Source organism: Labrus mixtus, chromosome 4 (assembly GCF_963584025.1).
Source record: "Labrus mixtus chromosome 4, fLabMix1.1, whole genome shotgun sequence".
Lineage (NCBI taxonomy): Eukaryota > Metazoa > Chordata > Actinopteri > Labriformes > Labridae > Labrus > Labrus mixtus.
In genome coordinates, this window is record NC_083615.1 from 26,554,583 (window position 1) to 26,578,824 (window position 24,242).

Here is a 24,242-nt window from a genome sequence, read left to right on the forward strand (position 1 = left end):
AAGATGAGGAGGAGGAGGAGGAGGAGGAGGAGGAGGAGGAGGAGGAGGAGGAGGAGTGAGTTTACCACAAGCTGGCAAAAGGAGGCTGAAGGAATGTTTCACACAGACACAAATATCTTTCTACTGCAAGAAAAATACAAAACAAGTCCGAAAATAGTGAATCATCCCAACTTGTGCCTGAAATAGTTTGAGTCCAGGGACGGCGATGAGCAAATCCTCTGATCTTCAGTTACTCAAACATTTGCATATGAAATAACTGTTACAGGTTTGTACACTCATGCTCTCGAGAGAATGACAAGTACAGGCTTTTAAACCTCATTTCCTGCACTGACTGTGTCTAAGTCTAACTCTCTCGCTCTGATTCAGAGAAAGTTATTTGACCGTATATTTTGGTATTTTGAGTCAAAAATCACCTGCTGGACCTGGCAAACATTTGCAGAAGCTTTGCTACCTGTAACAATCTAATCAGGAGTCTACTCAGGCTCCAAGAATTACAAGCCGGTTATTCTAATTATTCATATTTTAACCATCAGCCTATGCCTGTCAAATGTTGTGTCTGAGCTGTAATGCAGCCACCCGCCACTAGATGGGGCTCTAGACACGGTCAATGAGCCTGCTCTCCTCGCTTTACTTCCTGATGTAAACCAGCACAGTGGACGGACTGCATCTCGTAGAAGCATCGAGATTAGGCAGCGTTTTGATTCTAGAAAATGGAGATAAAGTTATGGGTAAGCTGCGTTTTTTTAAAACTGGAATATCAACCGGAGCAATGAGTAACCACATTCAGTAAAAAGAGAGCCGGACGTTAACCTGCAAGGTGGACCGAAGGCTGGCGGTGCTAGCACTCCTAACGATAACCACATGATGACCCGCAGATGCTGTGATCCGTGTTAAATTAATAGTGACTCTGAAATTAGTCGCCTTGGAACATCCCTAGATTCAACCTATGGCAACATGTTGTCAATTCATCCAACATTTGTTTGGACATTTCATCAAAGACACAGAAGCATTTCAACCTAAAGATGGATCTGTAAGAATGGTAAGAATCTGGGGACCATGAATATCGATTTAGCGGTTGTTAAGATTAAAGTCTAAGACTTAAAGTGGTCGCCCGACAGACAGATCAAGATGAACAAAAAAAGTCCACGCTGTTAGCAAGGCTGAAGATTGACCATCGAGCAGAGCTGAGTTACTTTCTTGTACTTAAAATCAGATATATGTTTGCAGGTGTCCCACTCAGATATGCTGCACTCAGCTCTGAGTCAAACATTTTTTTTTTAAGTGAGCGTTCAAGACATTTCTAAGATGTGACATGTCATGATAGTCTAAACATCAAAAACCTGTCCCTTGTATCACTGTCTCTCTTCCTCCTTCCAACCCCCCCTTGGCAAAGTGTGTGCTAACAGCTCTTGATAGCTGCAGGTAGGAAAACAAAAAGGCACACCTGTCTTAGTAATGCAATGAGTCCGCACCCTGCAAGCAGCTGAGGGCAGCGGGCGGAGGAGTTTCTGCCTCGAAACTCAGGCTTTGTGCTCTGCCCTCGTGGTCCCAAAGGCACCGCATTCAGATAAAAGAGAATGTCTGAGAGGACGTTTTACACACTCGTCTTCATAAAGGGGGCTGGCACATTAAAGATTATCTGGCTTCTACCAACCTGCAGCAACAACAGAAATCAATTTAAAGAAAAATGGATGGCAGAGATGTGGAGGGGTCCAAGTTAACACATATCTTATCAGAAATCCTTCACATGCACAGTCTTTAGGCGACCATAAATCAGCTTGAAACTGTTTCACTGTGGTTAGAGTACAAAAGGGTAGAACATATGGAGTGCAGAGTCTGTTTACACATGCAAGAGAGTTACTACATGAAAGGTTTTAGAGGGTAAACATTGCATCAACAGACGAAGAGGTCAACACAAGAGCGTGCAAACTTGGTACAAATTCCAACTTGTGACAACTTTTTCTTATCATAAAAGAAAGCTACATCAATCAACAATCAATAATCTGTGAAGTCAAAAATCACAGCGATAAACTCACCCAGTGCTCAAGACGGATGGGAAAAAAAGTTGTGCGGTGGATCCTCAGTGAGTGTGCTGTGTGAGTGTGTGTGTGAGAGTGTGTGTGTATGAGTGAATCCCAGAAGAGGATCAAGTTCATAGTTTCCCCTGCTATCTTCCCAGGCAGCGCTGTCACTGAGTGAATACAGCTCGACGAGGAAACTCACAGAGCGCTACAAGACTCCTCCTTCACACCCCCCACACCCCACACACACACACACACACACACACACACACACACACACACATTCAGAGGTTTACAGCAAACAACTCTACAGCAGAGAGGATCTGCACTTAAGACTTTAAAAGCTACAAATCTAAACTGCAGGGCGGCGAAACATTTCATCTTGTGACTGTTGAAATGTTAAGTTGAGCATAAATATAAAAAGTTAAGAGTAGGAAATTTGTAATTAAGTAGATGCACAGTACCTGCAGGTAAAACAATATTGATGTGCTCTCCTGCTTCCTTTAAATTCTTGTTTTAATTTGTTCTTAAACTAGATCATGAATCGACTTTACTGCTGCGGGCGTTTTTGCAGGAACCAGAGCACCAGCAGAGGACGTACCCGCTTATGTAACTGCCAGCACACTTCTCATTCTGTGTGCACCCTGGCATCAGTCGCTTACCCTGATCAATGATTAACAAACACCACAGTACAGCAGCCCCGAGCGCCAACACCAGCTCTCTCATGTGCCTACTAAAATCTAAATGAAGCTCAAAGGCTGTAATGTTTTATTTCCAACCACCGTCCCATCAACTCCTCCTCATCCTCAGGCCGTCTTCTTGTGCAAATATTTGAGAAATTAAAACGAGATAAGTGAGAGAAAAGAGTCGTTTAACAGAGCGGGTTGGTACTCAAATGTGTATCAGGTGAAATCTACAAACAACCTGACATTGAATCCAAATGACCTCGTGTGAAAATGAAACCAAGATCCTATCAAACGGGTAGTTACCTTTTGCAGAAGTCACCAAAGAGAACTGCGACCAAAGCTCCTCCATGTTCTGTTTATGAGCCGAGCTGCACCGAGCAGTCAGGCTCAGAGGTGTTCACTCCTTGGCGTTAATGCTGATCTACAGTTTTATATTTAACTTTGAGCAGTCACATGGCCACAACAAAAAAACTAACACCCAAGGCAACAGAGGAAATCTTATTTTAGTTTCAGCTATGATGTGACATTCATAGTTCTTGTCATCTTGCTATCTATGTGCACATTAAAGTTATTGGTGCGTGTGGGTTTTGGGTGTACATGTTCACACACACGGTGCACACATTGTCAAAAACCTTCAAGCTCACTGAGTGTCATTATGTCACAGCAGAGCAGTAAAGGAAGGAATGACGGGCATTATCCTTCTCTCATAGTGAACCTGTTCGACCAGCAGAAATTCCACTCACTGCATTCCTTTGCTACAGTGATGATCACATTATTCAAAGATCTTTGTTTAAGAGCTAAAGATAAATGCTGCATGTGAAACTACTACTAAGTGAGCAGAATTTGCCAAAACTGCACTCTCATGCTCCTCTCTCACTGGTACAGACATGAGTTGATGCAGTCTGCAGCCTTACTGTTGGCCCGGTCTCACTGCAGTCTCAGACCAGCAGGACTCACTGGTGTCCTTAGAGATGCTGGATGGGACATTTGACCACAGAGGCTGCTCAGAACAGAAGAAATCCAGGAAATGTGTTGACATGCAGTTAGGCTGGGAAATTAATAGAAAATTAACCGAAACCGACATTCAGAACCTCTAAACGACGTAATCTTTCCGATGCCGATTATGTTGATTATTTTCAGGGCAGAGTCAAGCGACGACACGTCCAATCCGCGACATGGAAGCAATGACCGTTGTTTGGACAAAATTTTGTCTTTAGGGAAGACGACACAGAACAAAAATAAGTCACACTGTGGAAAAACTGTTAGCAAGAAATGCAAGTTATTTATTTTCTACTGTTTCAGAGAAGTTACATTCTTACTTTAAAACTAAAAGGTGTTGTTTTCATTTCAAGAGATGCTTTGATCTCAGAGCATCTCAATCAAGACACCTGATTGGTCAGTAGGCGGAGCTTTATGCCGGTTGATCTCTTTTCAAACATGAACTTCTCTGGAGCAGGTTAGGTGTCCAGCATAATTGACCATCCTGATATAGTCCAGTAAGAAGTGACCCTTCATAGTAGTGAAAACTCAGAGTTAACCCTGCTGTGACCTCGATGAACAAAAATCCTGCTTCATAGTCCAGACCGCCCGCTGACAAGTACACAAAACAGATCACCGTGAAATCCTTACATTTAAATGCATCTCTGACACTGTAACAGTGTGAAAAAACACAGAGACAGTGATGGTAACAGCTGCTTCACACCTTTGTGACACACAAGCAACACAATCTGACCCACACACACACACACACACACACACACACACACACACACACACACACACACACACACACACACACACACACACACACACACACACACACACACACACACACACACACACACACACACACACACACACACACACACACACACACACACACACACACACACACACACACGCACAAAACCTAATTTCTAACCATTTCTGCTGCCCTACATCCCTCGGTGAGATTAGGGAGAGTGTACTTTCAGTCTGGTACAGGAAGCGCTCATTGTGTCCATCAAGCTGGAAGAGACAATGTGTGTGTGTGTGTGTGTGTGTGTGTGTGTGTGTGTGTGTGTGTGTGTGTGTGTGTGTGTGTGTGTGTTTGACAGACAGGGTGACAGATAACCGTGAGGCATATGGGATAAGCTGTTTCGGTTAAACTACCCAGACTTTCTTCAGATTAACTCTCCCTCATCCCCTAATCCAGGGGACAGGGTGAGATTATAACCCCGGTCTGCTCTGATCCAGGAGGAGGGAGGAAAAATATGCCTGAGGGATGTAAAAGATGGAGTGTGAGGAGGTGAAAGAGAGATGGCAAACTGCAGAGACATGGAGGTGTTATTCTGCAGGATTCAGGCGATTGAGGTAAAAGTGAAAAGGTGAGCAGAAAGCTTCAACTGCCCTGGAAAAATATGATAAAAGAGACGGAAGGAAGGGGAAGTGACGGCGTGATGACATCAAGGAGAAATGAGAAGACGGACACGTGAAAAGCCGGTTCAGAGGAAGGTGAAAGGATGGAGGGATTTATAGGGCGCAGAATGAGATGGTACACCTGAAAAGGAGGGAAATGAGAGACAGTGAAAAATAGGCGGACACTCAGGAGGGGGCTGGAGGAAGGCAACCATTCATCACACAGACACACAGAAACTAGAGACTACTTTGATATAAAAATAGAGCATAGAGCAGCAGCGTCTTTCACACCTCGAGCTGCAGGAAGAAGCTGTTCATAATGCCCTGTACAGCATCATCCTGCATCCACCCTCTGAAAACCAGCTCGTCTTAAAGTTCCCTTCACTGCAGCACAAGAAGAAGAAGATCTCCAAAGATGGAAAGGCTTGAAACTGTCATCGTAAGATTTATTTCAAATGCAGCCCTCCTGCTGTGCATCAGAGGTGGTGACTGTCAAGTAACAAAGCTTTGCATCTTAATTTGGCTTGTGGCAGCGCTGCCTCGCACAGACATCACAAGAAGAAGACCGAGCAGATAAAAAAAGGACCCCGAGTGAGTCAACCCCAGCATGAAAACTGACAGACAGGAAGCCACTGTGAGTGAGAAACCGGCTCACATCTATGCACAAGATGTCTGTGAATAGCCACGCACTTCACAATCAAACACACGGTTATGCAAAAAAAAAGCTGCATAAAAGAGAAAGAGCTTTAAGGTGAGTGAAGGTGACGCTGTGTACCTCTGGAGTGTTCGATCTTCACCGCCACGCAGGCCTCCTCATCGGGACTCTTGGACTGCAAACAGCCAGCTCGACCTTTCTTCTCTACAGAGAAACAAAACACAAAAGTCACTGTAGGAGGAAGCCGACACACTTTGTGTAGAGAACAAGAAAACCAGAGAGCAGGAGGATGTTTTAATACTCCACCTGCATCTGATTAAAGAGCTTTTTCAGGAAACATCGATGGTGTTATTTGAGAGGAGCACGGAGACTCAGAGCGAGAAAATGAAAATGAGGAATAAGTGAAGAAAAGCAGGAGGAAACATCAAACTGATTTTACAGTCTCTGTTTTCTAACATGCTCGTCTGGGCAGAGACAGTAAGCTGGACACGTGCATCGAGCTGCAGATATTCAAGTGTGATGAAGCTGCATTAATCAAGATGAGGAGCAGACTTTTTGTGTTTGTTTTGAGAGTGAAAAGGGAAAATACCGCCCCTCGGAGAGAGAAACCCCTAATTAGTCCGTCTGTGATATGTAGGGCATCATCATCTGTGGGGAGAGCTCACACTCTTTCAACACAGCCGTTTAATATGCACATAAAAGATGAAAGAGAAAATAGAAACTGTCGTAAAAACAATGATGGGCCCTCATGAGTATTAGACGGCCTCCTGCAAACACACACACACACACACACACACACACACACGTATGCTGTGTCTGATGTAATGTGAAGCATCAAAGCTGCAGCTGATCAGAGCAGTTGTTGTCGACACCCAGCAGCGTGTGCAAGTGACAAATTCAATGATATCACAACTTCAGAAAACGACTAATTAAAGCTGAGCCGACGACAATCGACATTTCTCACTACAGAGATAATAAAAATGACACGAAACAATCATGACAGTGAGGACCAGGCGATTTTTGACTTTGCTGTTGATGTAACATAATCACAGATACAGAAGATCATCATCAGCGTATCGCATAAGAAAGTGTGAGCTGCTGCTGAAAGCTGCCTTACTGTTGCTGTAAGTGCTGCTGTGATAAAAAAAATGTAATGTCAATTATATTCTGATACATTAGCCCGTCTGTAAAAACAGACTTCCTCAGGTCGGTTTTGCACGTTCGTCTTCACTACGGTCAACCAGGAGCTCCGTTACATGGGAAGGGGGGGTCACTCCCATGATTCCCCGCCAGCCGCAAAGTCATCTTTTGTTGTTATATTGATAGAGAGCCCCCTGGTGGCAGAAACTACATACTGTGCCTTTAAGACAGTACGCCAACCTGCTGCACAGATGGTACGCTAACCAGCATCATTTGTCTTTCTTGGACAGATGTTGAGGTTTTTTTTGTGTCTTGCTGCTTTGTCTCTCTATATTTAATCCACTAACTAATCATTTTCTCAATGCATAGGGGCCTCTAATTGAGAGCTGCCGTTATTTGTAAGTATGCAGCTACAGGCTGGTATAAGGGACAGGGGCCGCAAATCGGGATGGGCTTTTATTTGAAGTTTTAGGGTATGTCTTTAAGTGGAAGCCCCATCTGTCATGTTTCACATTTTCCACTTATGCTACAGTTAAGTTTTTGCAGTTAGTTTAAAGTAACAGTCAGGATGTATCAACAAAGAAGTGCTGAAGTGAGACAGCCATCATGGCACGAGGTAAACGCCACGTAAGAGAGGAGTGGGCAAACTCAGTGGTAGGAGGGTGTGTGTGTGTGTGTGTGTGTGTGTGTGTGTGTGTGTCTGTGTGAAGGAGGGGGGGTATAATATCCTGGCTCAGGGATTAAAGGAGGGCTTTCTCCACCTACCATCTGGACTCCTCATGACGGGCCTGCCTGCTGCTTACACTCACACACACACACACACACACACACACACACACACACACACACACACACACACACACACACACACACACAAACATTTTACTGTCAAGATGTGTGTATCTACAGTTCATAAGGAGAACCCCAATCTGTTATATAAGTTCCCTATTCAGAGTACATAACAACACAAGCAGCTTAACAAAAGCATCACCTAAATATCACTTCTCTACAGAGACGACCCCCCCCCCACCCCCCCACGTGACCAGAGTCATCAGACGCCTATTGTTTCCTGAAGTGGGGACTGTGTTACTATGTCAGCACTGCTAACACAAACACACACTGAACAATAACAAAATGTCACACACACTTAGCCAGAACACAAGTGAGGACATCTCAGACGGATATAAAGGCCAGATAAACGGGCTTCTGGGATGTGTGTGTGTGTGTGTGTGTGTTTACTTCACTTATGATATATGACAGGGGGGGTTCAGCTTCTGGCCTGACCCTTCACTTCCTCTTCCTCTTCCTGACTGTCAACTTCTTGTTTTCATATTCTCAAATCTGAAGGTCTCAACTTGAGAAAACACACAGAGACTCTCGGACAAAAGAACAAAAGAGAAACTGTATAAAAAAACACACTGACATATAAACACAGACACACAGTGCAGTGGACACGGGTTATTGTTCGGGCAGGATTTTGTCAAGTCAAACACAGTTCATTAAAAGGTCACAATACTGACACTGAAACTGCTTTAATACTTTTAAATCTTATGCTAAACAAATTGCACATATTAGTTTATTCCATTTAAATCCCCTGACAGGAGGAGGACTGTTGTTTACTCGAGTTCTACCTCTTCATTGGTATTTTGATTCATGCACAGAAATCCTGAAAATGGCCTGAAACATTGAGCGTGAGCAAATTGCCAAATTATTCACCCCGACTTTATCCGGTCTTTTCCTACCAGCCTCCTCGTACAATTCCTGCATGAACACTTATGTGACATCCAAATAATCAGTGAGTATGTTCTTCTTCTTCTCTCTAGTTCTTGACTAAAACAGCTTTTATACACAAGGGGAGGAGCTGGCCGTCCATGTAAACACGGCTCTGACAACAACACAGCCAGCAGGACTCGAGCTTCTCACTCATTGTAGACAGTCAGGACTCAGAGACACATTTACACAGGATAGACTTGATATCTGCTTTATATATGTGTGAAATGCTGCACATTCTTCCTTTAAACATGGAGGGAAAATGATGGTATTAGTTCATCCTGGGATGGCACAAACACGGCCATTCTCAATGTTACAACTATGAAAATCACAACATGCTACTGAAACCATAAGAACATCCTCTATAATATGTTAGATTTGAGAGGATTTGTCTGGGATCATGTGAAACTACAATTCTACAATTCACTGAGCAGACGCTTTTATCCAAAGCTACGTACATCAGAGAGTAAGTACACAAGCAAGGATCTAGAGAGGAGGAAACAATGTCAGTAAGTGCAAACGATCAGCTTTGAGACACAGGTGCTGACAGGAAGTGACCAGAGGCTAAGCACAACAATGACGGCAGTTCTTGAGAGCTCTAATTAGTATAGAAACCATCTTAAAAGACATCGTTATCAACAAAACCATCGCCATTACCATCATCATCATCATCATCATCAATAATATCGAGACCATCGTCGAAACACCAACAGGAAAAGGTAAACACCTGCCTTGTGTCATTCTTTGGGCTCAGTCTGTTCTTGTTAACATCATGATCTAAACTCACAACAACACAGATGGCAAACTGCAGCAAATCCAGCAATGATGGCAGTCAAAGAAAATAAAAACGTCATTAAGCAGTCACATTGAACGCAATGCAATCAGCTCCTGAATGAACGACATCGTTTTTCCTGACGGAGGTAGGAAACCGCGACAGCTCTGAGAACGTTTTAATGACACTGTAAATTAACGGTTTGAGTCTTCTTTATGTAAAACAGGAACTGATTGAGAGGACAGAGGTGATTTTTTTCCATGACAGTTAAAGGACATTAAATGAGCTGTGACATTTATCAAACCATCCCATGTGGTGTCAACAAACCTCTTATCACACACATCAGTCTCTCAGCTGTCTACGCTGAGTTATGACCCGAGTCTGGCCTTCACTCAACAAACACAGTAGAGAATCTCATCTCTTCACTCTGCACTGCTCTCCTGCTTTGAGATGAACATCAGAAACATGTGGAGCGAGGCCATTTCATGCGTTACAGGTTACAGATGCACCGTGTTTATTACAAGCAGACACTTTCAAATGCAGGAATAGAAGATTACTGCACAGTGAAGTATTTACCTTCAACAGGTGCAGGGAGTCAGAAACAATGATGAAGAATCTGTCACACACCCACCATGACCATGACATGCTAAATACACGAGAAAGAGTTGTCACTGCATCACTTTTTAAAACTTTGATATGATTTAAAGATTTCAACAACCGGTTTCAGTATGACAGCAAGAAAAACACAGGTTTTAGGGTATTAAATATTCAGTAATTTATTGTTCTCAATTTCCAGAAAATTGCATTCAAACTCCTGCCAATGGGAACAGAAACGGTACCTGCCGCTGCAGCTTTCGGTTAAACATAACGCTGAAGATCTGCAGCTTCAGTTGAACATTAAAGTATTATGTAAAGTTGGGGCGCTGGTGGCACAGTGGTTAATGCACGTGCCCCATGTATGGAGGCTTTAGTCCTCCAAGCGGGCGGCCCAGGTTCCAATCCGACCTGTGGCTCCTTTCCTGCACATAATCCCCAACTCTCTCTCTCCCTGATTTCCGATTCTATCCACTGTCCTATCTCACCTATAAAGGCACAAAAATCCCAAAAATAAATCTTAAAATAATTTAATAAGTATTGGGGCACTGTAGTGTAGTGTCTAGTGTGAGCGTGCCATGTACGGAGGCTGTAGTCCTCAAAGCGGACGGGTTCCAATCCGACCTTCGCTCCTTTCCTGCACGTCATTTGCCACTCTCTCTGATTTCTGACTCTATCTACGGCAAAATAAATGCAGAAAATGTTAAAAAATAAACCTTAAAAAAAGTATTGCTATTTCTGACAAGAAACAATCCAGAAAGATGTTCAATAACAAAAGATTGTCAACAAGTCCTGTAGGTAGATTTAGAAATGATATGGAACCTTTGAGTCTGGTCAGGTGTTCCACCTGGAAGTGGAGACAGTTTTTTGACTGCTGTTACTGCATGAGCTACAAGCAGATGTTTTTATTTATGGAAATATGGAAATTCAATGAATGGAGTGTTCAACAAGGCAAGGTAACAAGGGTAAACTTTAGCAAGTCCATCAGTTAAGTAGCGGCTCGGTGGCTAAAAACGGCGGCTTGGCCTCTACTAAACCCCTGAAAACACCTTGACAAGAAATGTACTTGTCAAAAACAACGAACAAAAAAACTGCAATTACATATTGAGCAATAAAGCTGTGAAGAAATGTTTAGGTGCAAATAACAGATCTGAAAAAAATCCATGTGCAATAATATCTGTGAAAAAACTTTCAGGAAAGAAAACAAACACACAAACACACATGAACATTTGTGTTTCCCCTTTCAAAGCCTAAAACAGGGTCTCCTTTTATATTTATATTTGTAGAAAGTGTGTTATATTTTATTCATTCATTCATTTCATTTCATTTCATTCATCTTTCAAGTGTTAATTGTACATTTTGTATTTCTTTGCAGTAACATATTTATTTAGTTTGCTGCTTTTCTATCACAACACAAATTGCTGTTCTGCTTTGTTCCTGTGCGATAAACATCTATTCTATTCTCTATACTGTCAACCATAATGACCTTTGCACCTAAAGTCTGGTGAAGCCTCCTCCTTTGTTTGCTTAAGTGCTATTATTACAGGTTTTGTACTGCATGTCATTCACACACGAGCCTTGGTGTGACAGCTCGCTCACTGAAGAGTAACAGCAGCTGCTAACAGTCCTTTATAAAATACAGTGTTTCTGGAGGCGCTGGATGGCCTGGTGGTTGTGTCAGGTGCCCCCATGTACAGAGGGTATAGTCCTAAATGCAGCAGCCGTGGGTTCAAATCTGTACTCGGCCTTTTGCTGCATGTCACCCCCCCCCCCCCCTCTCCTCCCAACACTTCCTGTCTCTCTTCACCTGTTGTATCAATAAAGGCAAAAATTGTTAATTTTCCTGTCCTGGTCGCGGGGAACTGGAGGCAATTCTAGCTGTCATTGGGCGAGAGGCGTTGTTACACCCTGGATTGGTCGCCAGCCAATCACAGTGCTGACATATAGAGACAGACAACCAGCCACACTCACATTCACACCTTTAGAGTCTCCAGTTAACCTAACCAGCATGTCTTTGGACTGTGGGAGGAAGCCGGAGTACCCGGAGAGAACCCACACATGCACGGGGAGAACATGCAAACTCCACACAGAGAGACTCCTGACAGACGGGGATTCAAACCAGGAACCTCCTCTAACCACTGCACCACCATGCAGCCCCATATTCAAACAATAGAAGCATGTTTTAAATAGATTTTTAACAATATTAACTTAGTGTGCAACTCTTATTTAAATATATTCATAGTCTAATTTGGTAGCTGAAATTATTCACTAACGATGAAGAGATAAAGAATACAAATACAGCCATGAATGAAAAGGATGACTAGATTCAGTACAAAAACATGAAACCATTAAAGACTGAAAAGAAAGCGATAGAACACAATTGGAGGATTTTCATGTCTATGCACGCACAAGAACTTCCCTAACACGATACAGAAAACTTGGATTTTCCCGACTCATTCTAAGGTGTGACAATTAACTTCATAACAGTCATGTTCACTACACAATGTGCAAACAACTTTACACTCTGATACATGTCACAATATTAAACACAAGCTTCCACAACCTTCAATTATGAAGAAACATCACCTGACCTTTGATATAAACTCGCCTTCACACTCCTTTCGTTATGTCATGAGTCATTTACCTACATGGTTTCATCTCTACACATGAGCCGCATGCTTAAAATGTTTCTGAGGTGAATACACTGACGCTGATGGATCCAGTCATCTGGCAGCACCTGTGTGAGTGTGTGTTCATGTGTGTGTGGGTGTGTGTGGGTTTCTGTGGTGAAACCAACACTTCCTACAGTTTTTTTCTCCTTGGATCACACACAATCACCTCAGACGTCTTTACTCAAACCAAAAAAAAACAAACTTAACTTTTGACATTTCTTAGCTAACAAGAGAAAACGTCTCCACAGTACCTGAGAGCTCCTCTCTCCAGTATGGCTTTGTTTTCAGTCTCCTGTCCACCAAGTGGTCATAATCCATCTGTGAATCTCCCTTTGAATGTGTTTCGTACACAGCTATGAGGGAAATCAATCTCTTCATCTCAGACACAAGTGTTTCCCCGTCTGCCGGTTACTTCATGTCTGTGTTTGCGTATCAGAGTCTCTGCTCTGTCACTGCACAAACCGGTTCCCTGGAAACCAGAGTCACCAGGTGCAGGGAGGGAGGGAAAGGGGGAGGGAGGAGGGTGACGTTGTCCTTCAAGGTGTCGATTCACCTTCACCTTTAAGTATTTCCATAATAATACTGTTTCAAGAGGTAGCCAGCACTCAAGGACAAAGTCACCCCATGTGGGAGGAGAGAGTGGGGAGAGAAGAGAAACCAAAGAAGAAGGAGAAGAAGGAGAAGGGTGGAAACTGTTACTGTAAATCAGTGGAGAGGAAAGATGGAGGTGGAGGAGGGACTAAGAGAGAGAGAGATGAAAATCAACCAGCCGTAACCGTTCACATTTAACCATCTGTAGCCAGGCCCGCCCACAGAAATAGCCGGGCCACTGAAAGGCCCAGTGAACGGGCCGCCCCTTCCAGGATCCCCTTTCCGCCCCTTTCCATAACACTGTATTATGTTTATATATTAACTATATTATTATTTTTTCATGATATGTCCCCTTTAAAATTAGGATGGACCGTGTTTCCCTCCCCCATGCGACTGGGCCCTAGAAAGCTTTCTCCTTTATCCCCCCTGCAGAATAATCCAACAACCCCTTATTCAACACATTTTCTACTACCATAAAACACAGCATCTTTTTCTCTGTCTTCATTATATTCTCTCCCATGGTACAAAAATCAGACTGCACCCCCCTCCCCCACAAAAAAGCCCCATTTTGAACCAAATCCGAGTCCTGCTAAGAGTGCAGCAGAACTCAATGTCACACAAAGAGATTTTAAACATTTAAAAACCTACATCACAGAGGGGGATCTGCATTGATCACCATGTAATGAAGAGAAATATATGCTATTACATTTACAAAAGAATGCAAAGTAACTTCAGCTTCATTTACATGTCTGCCTTTTATTAAGATATAACTACCATTCAAACAGAGCTCATAAATGATGTAAAGGGGGACGTATTAATATGCCAAGTCACTCCCCTTTAATCATCCTGCCTCACGTGGTGATAGTGTGTGTGTGTGTGTGTGTGTATGTGTGTGTGTGTGTGTGTGTGTGTGTGTGTGTGTGTGTGTGTGTGTGTGTGTGTGTGAGGTTTTTAAATGCTCGACTAAGAAGAGATTGGCTCCTGAATGAGACCAGATGCGTCCGTCTCCCTCTCCTCCTGTCCCTCCATGATGGACAATTACCAAAGAGTTATGGTTTTCTGCCACAAACAGAATGGAGTGGAAATTAAAAGACCCTGTAAAGCCTTTATGTGGTCGAGGCGGCCAGATGAGACCCTCCTGCTCCTGGAGCAAACATGGACATGAGACGTAGTTAACCTTCATCATATCTAGTCAGCACTGTGAGGAACTATTGTACACATAATAAGCCGATAGGGTCTTTACAGCACATTTATGGTGATTTATTCAAAGGTTCTCCACCTGCTGTCAGGGGGGCCACAAAGACTGCGCGGGGTGAGGGGGTTAAGGTAACCTTTTGTTGCATATTTGCTAGTGGTTGGCACAACAGCAGCATTTAAGGTGCCTGAAAATGGAAAGTTTCAACGGGTTTCAGAGTGCAAACTTTTGAAAACGGCACCGTCTCTGTCATCGTGTAAACTGGAAATACGCTGTTCCTCTGAGAACAGAGACTTCGCACACATGTGCATCACGGTTCCAGTCAATACTCATGCAAGAGTATAGGCGGACTATAACAACAATGGCAACACCCTATTCCACTTGCTCTAGGTGAATTCTCCTGATTATATCCTGCTGCGTTCTCACATCCATTCACTCTGACTTCCTATGTAAAAAATACTCTAAAATCTCAATACTGTAAAAAAAATGTGTCTGTTTGCGTTCACACACACAGCTCAAACATGAAAATATCAGGAGTTTTGTGCGGGTGTGAAGGCTTTAGTCACCAGTTCACTGACTGTACTGGTTTGCGATTTGATGCAGAACAGGAAGAAGAATAGATGAGTTTTGTTTAGCTGGAAAGCTGCCTGTATGTTTTGACTGGGAAAGGGGATTGTGAAAATCCTAAACAGTAATTATTGAAGCTTTTAATTTAATATTTCTAGTGGTTAGGAGAGGAGATGAAACTCTCTCTATGCAAATGCAGCTCCCCTCCTCCAAAAAGTATTCCTTTAAGGATTAATATTGTCTGTATGCTTTGCGGCTCATTTTGCACATAAACCTCACCTCAAACTTATTATATTCATACAACATGTGCGGAAGCGGCCCATCCACTCTCTGATTCTCAGCATGCTCCCTGCACGGCCCCAGCATGAGAAGACAAGCTTTTAGCATGATCTGAACATGCTCAGTGGCCCGTGTCTAATGAGGGCAGGACGAGCAGGCGACTGAACCCCCTAACCCCCTCAACCCCCCCTAACCCACCCCCTCCCTGTCAAACAGTTCCTGTCTGTACTTCAAAGAAATAGATGGAAAAAGGATGTTTCTTGGTTGTCACAGCAGCGATGTAATCATCATTCAGAGAAGAATTACTCAGATACGCTCTGGATGTCAGACGGCAGAGACTCGCTTAGTTCTTACTGATCCAAGCAGGTAGGAAAATGTGAGAGAATTTATTCAAAGAAAAGGCAGGAAGAGAGCGACCTGTGTTATATAATTGAGATCCAAACAGCAGTGCAGAGAGAGTGGACTCTGTGATTACTGGGCATTGAGAGTTGGGGATCGATTGTTGGAAATGCGATAACATCGACGAGCAACAGTCACTTTCACCCTCTCTCTCTTCCTCTGATGTGTCCGTCTTACTGGTCCTTTCTACTGTTCTCCGCCAGCCTGTTGTCTGGTTCTTTATCACCTTCTTCCTCCTTCCATCCCCTCCTCCAACCCCCCTGTGACCCGCCTGTCCTCCTCGGAAAACAGACCACAGCTGCTGGGGCAGGAGCTCCCAAATGTGTCAATCAATACAGTGTCCACCCAATCAGCACGTCTGACTGGGCGGCCCAGCAGACCGATCTGTTGGTGAGAGGACAACAGTGCTCATTCACAGCTCGCTCTATTACGATAAGGCTAAAGCTAATGGATTTGAAATGTGTCACAGATTAAGTGACGATATGTGAGGGTGACCTTTATTCTGCATTAAAGACCATGACCCTCTTCATGTCTAAAGAACAAACAGAAACACTAACAGACTGTGTCTATAACGAGCAATAAGCTGCACATATTTCTAATAACCGAGCACACTGAACCCTGCAGAGCCACATTTCCCCAGAGGGTACAGTCAAGCTATGTTTTCACTAAATGTGAAATCCCCTTTCAGGCAAATCTACAACTGAAATAGACATCTTGATTTCCATTAGCGCAGCAAAAGTAAAAAGACTTCCTGAACTTCAAATAGACCGCGCAGCCTCTAAAAATAAACCCATGAGAAATTCTCAGTTTGTTATTTTTGACTCATGTGATTCTGGTCGCATCTCGGACTATCCGAAGACCAAAACAAAGACATTCACTCGGTTATATTTAAACGCACAGACTGAGACGCACAGAGCCACAACAAAGGCTTCGTGCAGAGGAGGAGGGGACAGTGCGTGACATTTGTGAAAGGTCATGGGGGATGATTATTTTGCAGAGAACATCTCATGTGAAGATTTCTGTTATTAAATAAATCTTGGTGGTTTACAGGCGTGGTTTTTAACAAGAGAATGTTTCTACTTTACCTGAAGATACAGTAAAAAGTGAAGATTGATCCTGCAATGATCAGGAATATTACTGACCCTTTGATAAGCCCCTCCCCCAAACAGCTACTGTCCAATAACAGCTTGGCAACCACGATGTAGCACAGCAGGTCGGTCAAGCTTGTGCACATGTTGAAGCCTTTATAGATTTTTGGGGGGTATTTTGCCTTTATTTGATAGGACAGAAGATGAGAAATCAGGGAGAGAGAGTGAGGAATGACATGTGGAAGAGGAGGCGCAGGTCGGACATCCGACTGTAGTCTCCGCACATGGGGCACTACCTTGAGTCCAGACCATCAGCCTCCATGTGCAAAAGTTTTTTAATGATGTTTGCACGTGTGTTCTTTTACGTCTATGCACCAACCAGAAGTGGAGGTCTCAATCTCGTTGTATCCTCTAAAACAATCTGGAGTACATTATCATGCGGGTGGAAAAAGACAATTTTTTGTGTTGGTGTGCCTAAAACTAGACTTTTAAAATCAATGTAAACATGTTGGTCTGACTTGAATCGGTCTAGCACACCGAAATAACAAGTTCACAGTCGATTTGCACTTGCATGTCTTCAACTCAATCAGGCATGTAGGCGTTCTGATCATGCTCCACAGTTCCTGAGCAAGGCGTTTGACCTGAAGACAAACAACAAGAACGTGTTGAAGAAAGCCGAGAAGAAAACAACCATGCATTTTTGGACAGATGGGGAGACACAGTTTATGGTGTGTCAGTTGAAAAAGGTCAACATTTTTAAGGACATGGATGGAAGGCGAACTCAGAATTGTGACGGTCGATTGTTTGGTATGTGACGTAAAAAGTTGACAGGAAGAATGTCCAATAGTGACTTGCTGAAAGGGGGCTTACCGCCACCTGCTGTAGTGGAGTCAGACAAACTTCCATCAATACATCGATTCTCCTGCGGCCCAATTAATAGGCCTCATCGAGCTCGAACCGCAGCTCTACATAACGGTGCACGTAAACACACTGAGTGACAATAAAGTCTTTCAAATCGATTCTCCGAAGAGTTTGGTTTTGACCTCCCTCGTTCTGCAGAAGGAGAAGTGTAACAAAGGAAGTGAGCACGGTGTGTTCCTCTGCTGTACAGTAAGCTGAAATGTTAGCGTCTTCTGGTAACTCCCACAGAGAATTAAAAAGCAGCAACTCTTTTAAATCACATTTCTCCTTTTTGCAGTTAGTTTACATTACATTGCAAAAAGGAAAAAAGCCACAGTTCAAGCAAAAGTAACTGTGTTCTTTCAGTTAGCATTATCAATAGCATTTATTACCTGGTGAGGAGAAGCAACTCCAGGAAGACTTTCAATCTAAGTTAAGACAGCCATGTTTGCAAGATATATTCATGTCCTTAAAGAGGACATATGATCCCCCTTCTCCACCTTTTCAAACAGTCCCCTGTGGTCTAAATGAAACATCTGTGCTGTGCTTTAGTCAAAATATAACATGAATCAAGCACCAGAGGAGGTTTGTGACCCTGTATAAACCAGCTCTCTCAGAACGCTCCGTTTTGGTGTGTGTCTCTTTAAATTCAATTTTTTGTATGAGAATCCCACTGTGACATCACAAGGAGAGCAAATTTGAAACTGTATGGGTTTATTTCACATTTTGTGGGTCAGTAGACACTCAGGTTACCCAAATATATGTTCAAAAACACTCTCAAAGTAGATTTATCATAATATGTTTTCTTTAAAGCTCCTAATTCATGACATTGAAATGTAAACATACTATAATAGTATGCTAAAGAAGCATCTAATCTCTTTGTTTCCCCTACAAATAAGCATTCAGAAAAGATAGCCTTTGATTGTTAAAGCAACATAATTTAAATGAACTAAAGTATTCTTCATGTGGATCTGACTCTTAGTGTTTCTCCTTCCATTGATTCCAGTGAAGAAACAGTAAGCAACATGGCCTCATTAATGCAAAGCAGATCTGACTCCATGCATTATGGATGAAGTAAATAGATGCTGAATATAATGCCAATCAAACGGCGTGGGTAAAAACTTGAGGCTCAAACAGGATCTTTGTGCTCAGTATGAATGAGCCTCTCTGAGCTGAGGCTCCGGAGCCCAGATTCTCCGCGCGGAGCTGGAATGCACAGAAAAGACTGCAAAAGCCTGAAAACAAGCCTGCAGTCGAGCCTGCAGCCAAGAACAGGACATTAATGAGGCCCAAAGAGAAAGAGAAACGCTGAACACAACACAAACTTCCTTTTTTAACCGAGCACGCTTCAAAATGATATCCCTTCTTCCTCATTTCCAACAGCAGGTTTGTCATCATTTTCTCTTAAAGCTGATCTTTACTTTCATATTTAAATGCACAATTCAACTGAGTCACCTGCCGTCTCTTGAGCACACTCACACTCTCACACCAACACACACCAGCAGTGTTTAATGTGACACGTCCTGGTGGAATAAAGTGTCAATCAGCATCAGCGTTTCTGGCCTGAGTCATGGACGGCTCAGCAGAAAGGCAAACCACTGTACGCGACGAGGCCGACGAGCTGCTGCCACAAACTACTCGTGCCCATGCAGGGAAATGACACGGCAGTTATAGAGACAAGAAAGACAGATATAGACAGATATGATATACACATTAGCTTTAGAGGAGGGTGGAGGGTGAGGAGGATGAATCCCCAGGTGATGAAGCTTTGTCATGATGCCAAAATGTTCAACTTTGACATGAAACAACTAAAAATCAAACGACATTGAATTTAAGACGTCCATCTAACTCTTTGCTGTCGTCGCCATGGTTATGTTTGTTGTGCTTCCTGCTTCAGTCAGCTTGTTTCCTGATTGGCTATTGTTCTGTTCCATGTGACAATTCAGAGCCAATGCTCGCCCGCCCTTGGTGTCATCCCCACACAACAAATATTGAACATCTTTAATAGTCATGTTTTCTAATCGGCGCAGCCCTGATTGTCTTCCGAGCAGATTGAGGGGTTAAAATCACTCTTCACACACCTCACACCATAGGAGAATATGGCAAGATAATCTGGCCTTTGCTGACTTTGATCGGAAGAGAGGCATCGGGCCTGAAATCGGCACGATTATCTTGTAGTGTACCCCGCTTACATCCTTTTAGCTTCTCTTTAGAAACCACATCTTTTACCCAACCATTGGCCCCTGCAAGCCATACAGTAAGTTCCATATACACCATATAAGATCCATGTAAGATAAAAAACCATCTGCTCTGTCGCTCTTTCATGTGCAGCCCATCACTCTAACATCTCTCCATTAGTGTACGTCCATCAGATTGTGTTTGTATATAAGCTTATAGGTGTGTAGCATGTCTGAACATCAGGGTGTAAAAGTAACTTCCCCTCATGGGATTTATTTTTAAGTATATCTTCTTTGTCTTGATGTATCGCAGACGACTGGAGTGAGAGCATAGCGCCCCCTGTACTTTTGAGACCTTATTGAATAACGAGCCCATAATGCGCGTCTCTGCCCCAGACGCTTTTATTGTGAAATGCTGCGCGACCTGCATGAAGTTACCGACTTCCAGAGCGCCACTAGAGTGAAGACAGAGGTTACTAATATTTGTTGATTTACAACACAGACAACTTTGTAGTTTAGAGTTTTCTAAGTCATCGTGACCTCTTAAGAACTCACATCTACTGGCATTGCAAAAAAAAATTTGTCAAAGGATTACTGGATGGTTAATAAAGTTAAATTTGATTTACCGTGTCCTACTCTGCAGATAAATAAAGAACATTACACCGATCAGCAGCCCTCCATGTAGGACAGCTTTAATAGTTACTACAGAGCCCATCCTCTAAAAATCCCCTTCACTTATATTTGAACTACAGAGGCCTCTCCCCTTGTGAATCTAACCTCCCTTTTGTTTCATATCGAGCTCTTTGATTCTTTGCAGAGAGACCTCCTTCATCCTGCAGAACACTCCCCCCCACAGTGGGATCAAACACACAACGCAGACACACACATGGCCTCCATCCTATACCCCATGCCACTGTCAGCCTGCATGGGAACCCGGGCTCCGAGAGGAGGAGGCACTACTGAAAATATATCGCTGCAGACGGAGTTAATGGTTTCAACTGCAGCGATAGCAAGCCCAAATGAGTTACAGTGAGTGCACACAGCAGGGAGATGCAGAGGGGGGATCAAGCTCAAAGAGGCAAAAAAAGCATGTGGCATACTTTCTCTTCATCGGTCTGATAATTAAAAAGTCATTACTGCAACAATTGATTGCTTTATCAATAAAATTTACAGAGCAATTTCCCTCTGTTGACGAAACCACACGCAGTAAGGATTACATCTCTCAGCAGGAGATTGTGTTACAGCTGTAATGACAAGGTGACTTCAAATCAGAGCTGTGTTTGCAGTTGGCTCAGGAACAGCAACCCACAACACACACACACATGAACACACACATCCACTCCAGACTCAGACTTGCATATTTTCCCACAGCTCACTGTGGACAGCTGAGGCCGATTACGACAATCATTGCAAACAGAGTTAACTGAAATCAGCAGCAGTAGCCTCTAAGTGCACGAGCATGTGTGTATGTGTGTGAGTTTGTGTTGCTGTGTGTGAGTATATATGTGTGTGTGAAGTGCATATCTTGAGACAGCCAGCAGCTGAGAGGCTCAGTAAACAACGCCTTACAGAAAATTAATAGTCCCCTCCAGCCAATACAGCTCCAACTGCTTAGAGTACCAACAGCTCCCTCTCACACATGCTGTAGTTAACACAAACACACACACACACACAAACCCCGCTGCCACACTAAACGACAGCAGCCGCCAGAGGAACATCCTGTGGTGAGATCCAGGGTTTGTCTTTTGTGATGTGTGCTCCCTCTCTTTGTTAACCATCAGCCTCAGCCGGCGACGTGTGTGTGTGTCTGTGTGTGTCGAACAGCAAACAGCATTAAAGTGTCTCTGTGGTCACGAACCACCCACATTTTGTTTACCGGCTCCGTTAACTCCAACGCCCCACGGCTGCATTGTGCACTCGTTGGCCGCAGCGCTGCACTAAAGCAGTCTAAAAAGAGAGAGAGGCACTAACCTGAGTGGGGTTGATGTCTCCTGTGAGAGCGGCGAGGTGGAGTCCAAAGAAGAAATTAAAATCCAAAGACCTCTCCCTCCTCTCTCTCTCTCTCTCTCTCAGTCTCGCTCTCTCTGCGCTCTGTCGCTCTCACTGGCAGGTTCAGGCTTGTGTTAAACTGCTGTCTCGCTGCATTGGTTGCATCCTCTTCCTTCCCTCTCTCTCTCTCTCTCTTTCTCACACACACACACACACACACACACACACACACTCTTGCACACACTCTGACAGACTCGCCCTTTTCCTTTCCTCTGATGCTGCTCTCTTCTTATTTTTACCCTTTCCTCATTCCTTTCGATGGCAAGCGAAGATAATCACATTCCAGCGGAGATGGGGCATATGGCGGGGGAGCGACACACACTCAGCCCCGGAGTAAAGCCCCCTCTGTGTGTGAGTGAGTGTATGTGTGTGTGTGTGTGTGTGTGTGTGTGTGTGTGTCGCATGGACAATCAGTCCTATTGTGTGGGTGAGGGGAGGGCCAGCGAGAGGGGAGGAAGAAGCCAATGGCCGGACTCATCTGCTGCTGGTGGCTTCAGCAGACGTAGGTGCTGAGTGTGACACAAAACAACCCCCTCCAGGAAGAGAGAGGAGGGGGGAGGCAACAGAAGAGAGAGAGAGATGAAGCATTGATCTGTGTGTTAGAAAGAAGAAGCCGGAGGTCATGGCTAATACTATCTCATTTATCATTTTTTTATCTGCGGTTTCTCTCATTAGCTGAGCGACGTGCTTTGAACTCCTTTCTTTCAGGGTTCACACTGAGCAGCACTGAGTCCTTTGGAGGTAGTGGGATTAAAAGCCACCCACTCTATTCCCATGACAACCACATCAGAGGTTACCCACCCACCCCAAAGTCTGAGCACATGGAGAGAGATTTACAAAAAGTGTAAAACATTTGGATACTCTTTACATCAGACTAACAAAAAGTTTGTATTCCAAAGAGCAAATCTGCGTTAAGTAATCTCATAGATTAGATGAAACCCTAAAAGACCAAATTAAACGTACAATATGTGAAATTTTATTCCTTACTTACATCACCTCAAATATTTCAAACAGTTATCAAAGCCAGAGAAATCCGTAATTTTATAGTTGTAACGGGACGTGTCTTGCCAAGGCGGCCGCCATGACAGACAGAATGTTTATCGTTGCCGTGGAAACACTAGATTTAACGGCAAAAGACCACTGCATAAAGAAGCGTGAGCTGCTCCTGAAAGCTGTCGTACTGTTGCTGTATGTGTTGCTGTGATAAAAATGTCATGTAGATTATACTCTGATACATTAACTCCTCTGTAAACATATTCTCTTCCTCAGGTCGGTTTCGCTTGGTCGCCATGACTACGGTCAACACAGAGTTTGTTTTCACCGGGGGGGAGAGAGCAGCAGAGAGAACTCCCATGATTCCCCGCCGGCCTCTACGTCATCTTTTGTTATTGCAGTATTGATTGAGAGCCCCCTGGTGGTGGAATCTAGATATTGTATATTTAATTATTTAACCTTTATTTAAGCAGCTAATTAACCCATTGAGATCAAGCTCTCTTTCACTAGGGTGACCTGACCAAGAGGGCAGCAGCACACATCATCATAATCATGACATGATTAAGAAACGGTTCACAAACTATCAGGAGCAACAACAACTCAAATGGGCTAACTGGTTCGCAGATAAAGTGCAGAAGTTGGGATCACAGATCACAGAATCAAAACATCATGAATACAGTAAGAAATATTACATATGTAGGACCCTAACCCCACCACATGTTCAGACATGATACCAAGGTAATAAAATGACTCCAAATAAAAAGCCATATGAAAAAGGGTTTTTAGTTGGCTTTTAAAAGCATAAAGAGAGCTCGTCGTTCTGATGTCCAGAGGCAGTGAGCTCCAAAACTCCTGAAAAGTCCTGAAGCTTCAGGATGAGCTGCAGGTGTGAACATAAACTGCCAAATTATTCACTCTGACCATCCTGCATCCTGCTGAGTAAATGTTTTGATGTGAAGTCGATTTGAACTGAATGAAACAAGAAATACTCAGGTAAACACACCTCAAGGGAGTGCGGGATGATGGTGATGTTTATGTCTGCCACTGGTGCACAAACATACACTGTACATGACCACTATGATCTCTGTGAAGGTAATTAAACTGCCGCATCATGTTTTCTGCTCGCCAGTTTCTTGATATTGTGACCGCACATGACATTGTTTAAAAGGCAAATATTCTCATTACAGCTTTGTGTAGCGAAGTCTTGCTCTGTCATTCTTTTTACATCATGTCATGCCTCCTGAGACGACCCCCCCCCCCCCCCCCCCCACACACACACACACACACACACACACAC

At 43.5% G+C, this 24,242-nt stretch overlaps 1 protein-coding gene across 6 annotated transcripts in view; it reads right to left on the bottom strand.

Annotated features, from left to right (window-relative positions):
* fgd4a (FYVE, RhoGEF and PH domain containing 4a) overlaps positions 1–24,242 on the bottom strand; it is a 68,355-nt gene that overhangs the window by 23,919 nt on the left and 20,194 nt on the right. For 3 of the 6 annotated variants that reach the window (XM_061036685.1, XM_061036687.1, XM_061036686.1), the window contains exon 2: positions 5,880–5,963. In XM_061036685.1, the coding sequence (XP_060892668.1) occupies positions 5,880–5,963 (84 nt within the window). Of the gene's footprint in view, positions 1–2,036; positions 2,201–3,010; positions 3,149–5,879; positions 5,964–12,958; positions 13,094–24,242 lie in introns of those variants that run through there. The other 3 variants (XM_061036684.1, XM_061036688.1, XM_061036690.1) reach the window with 3 other exon arrangements.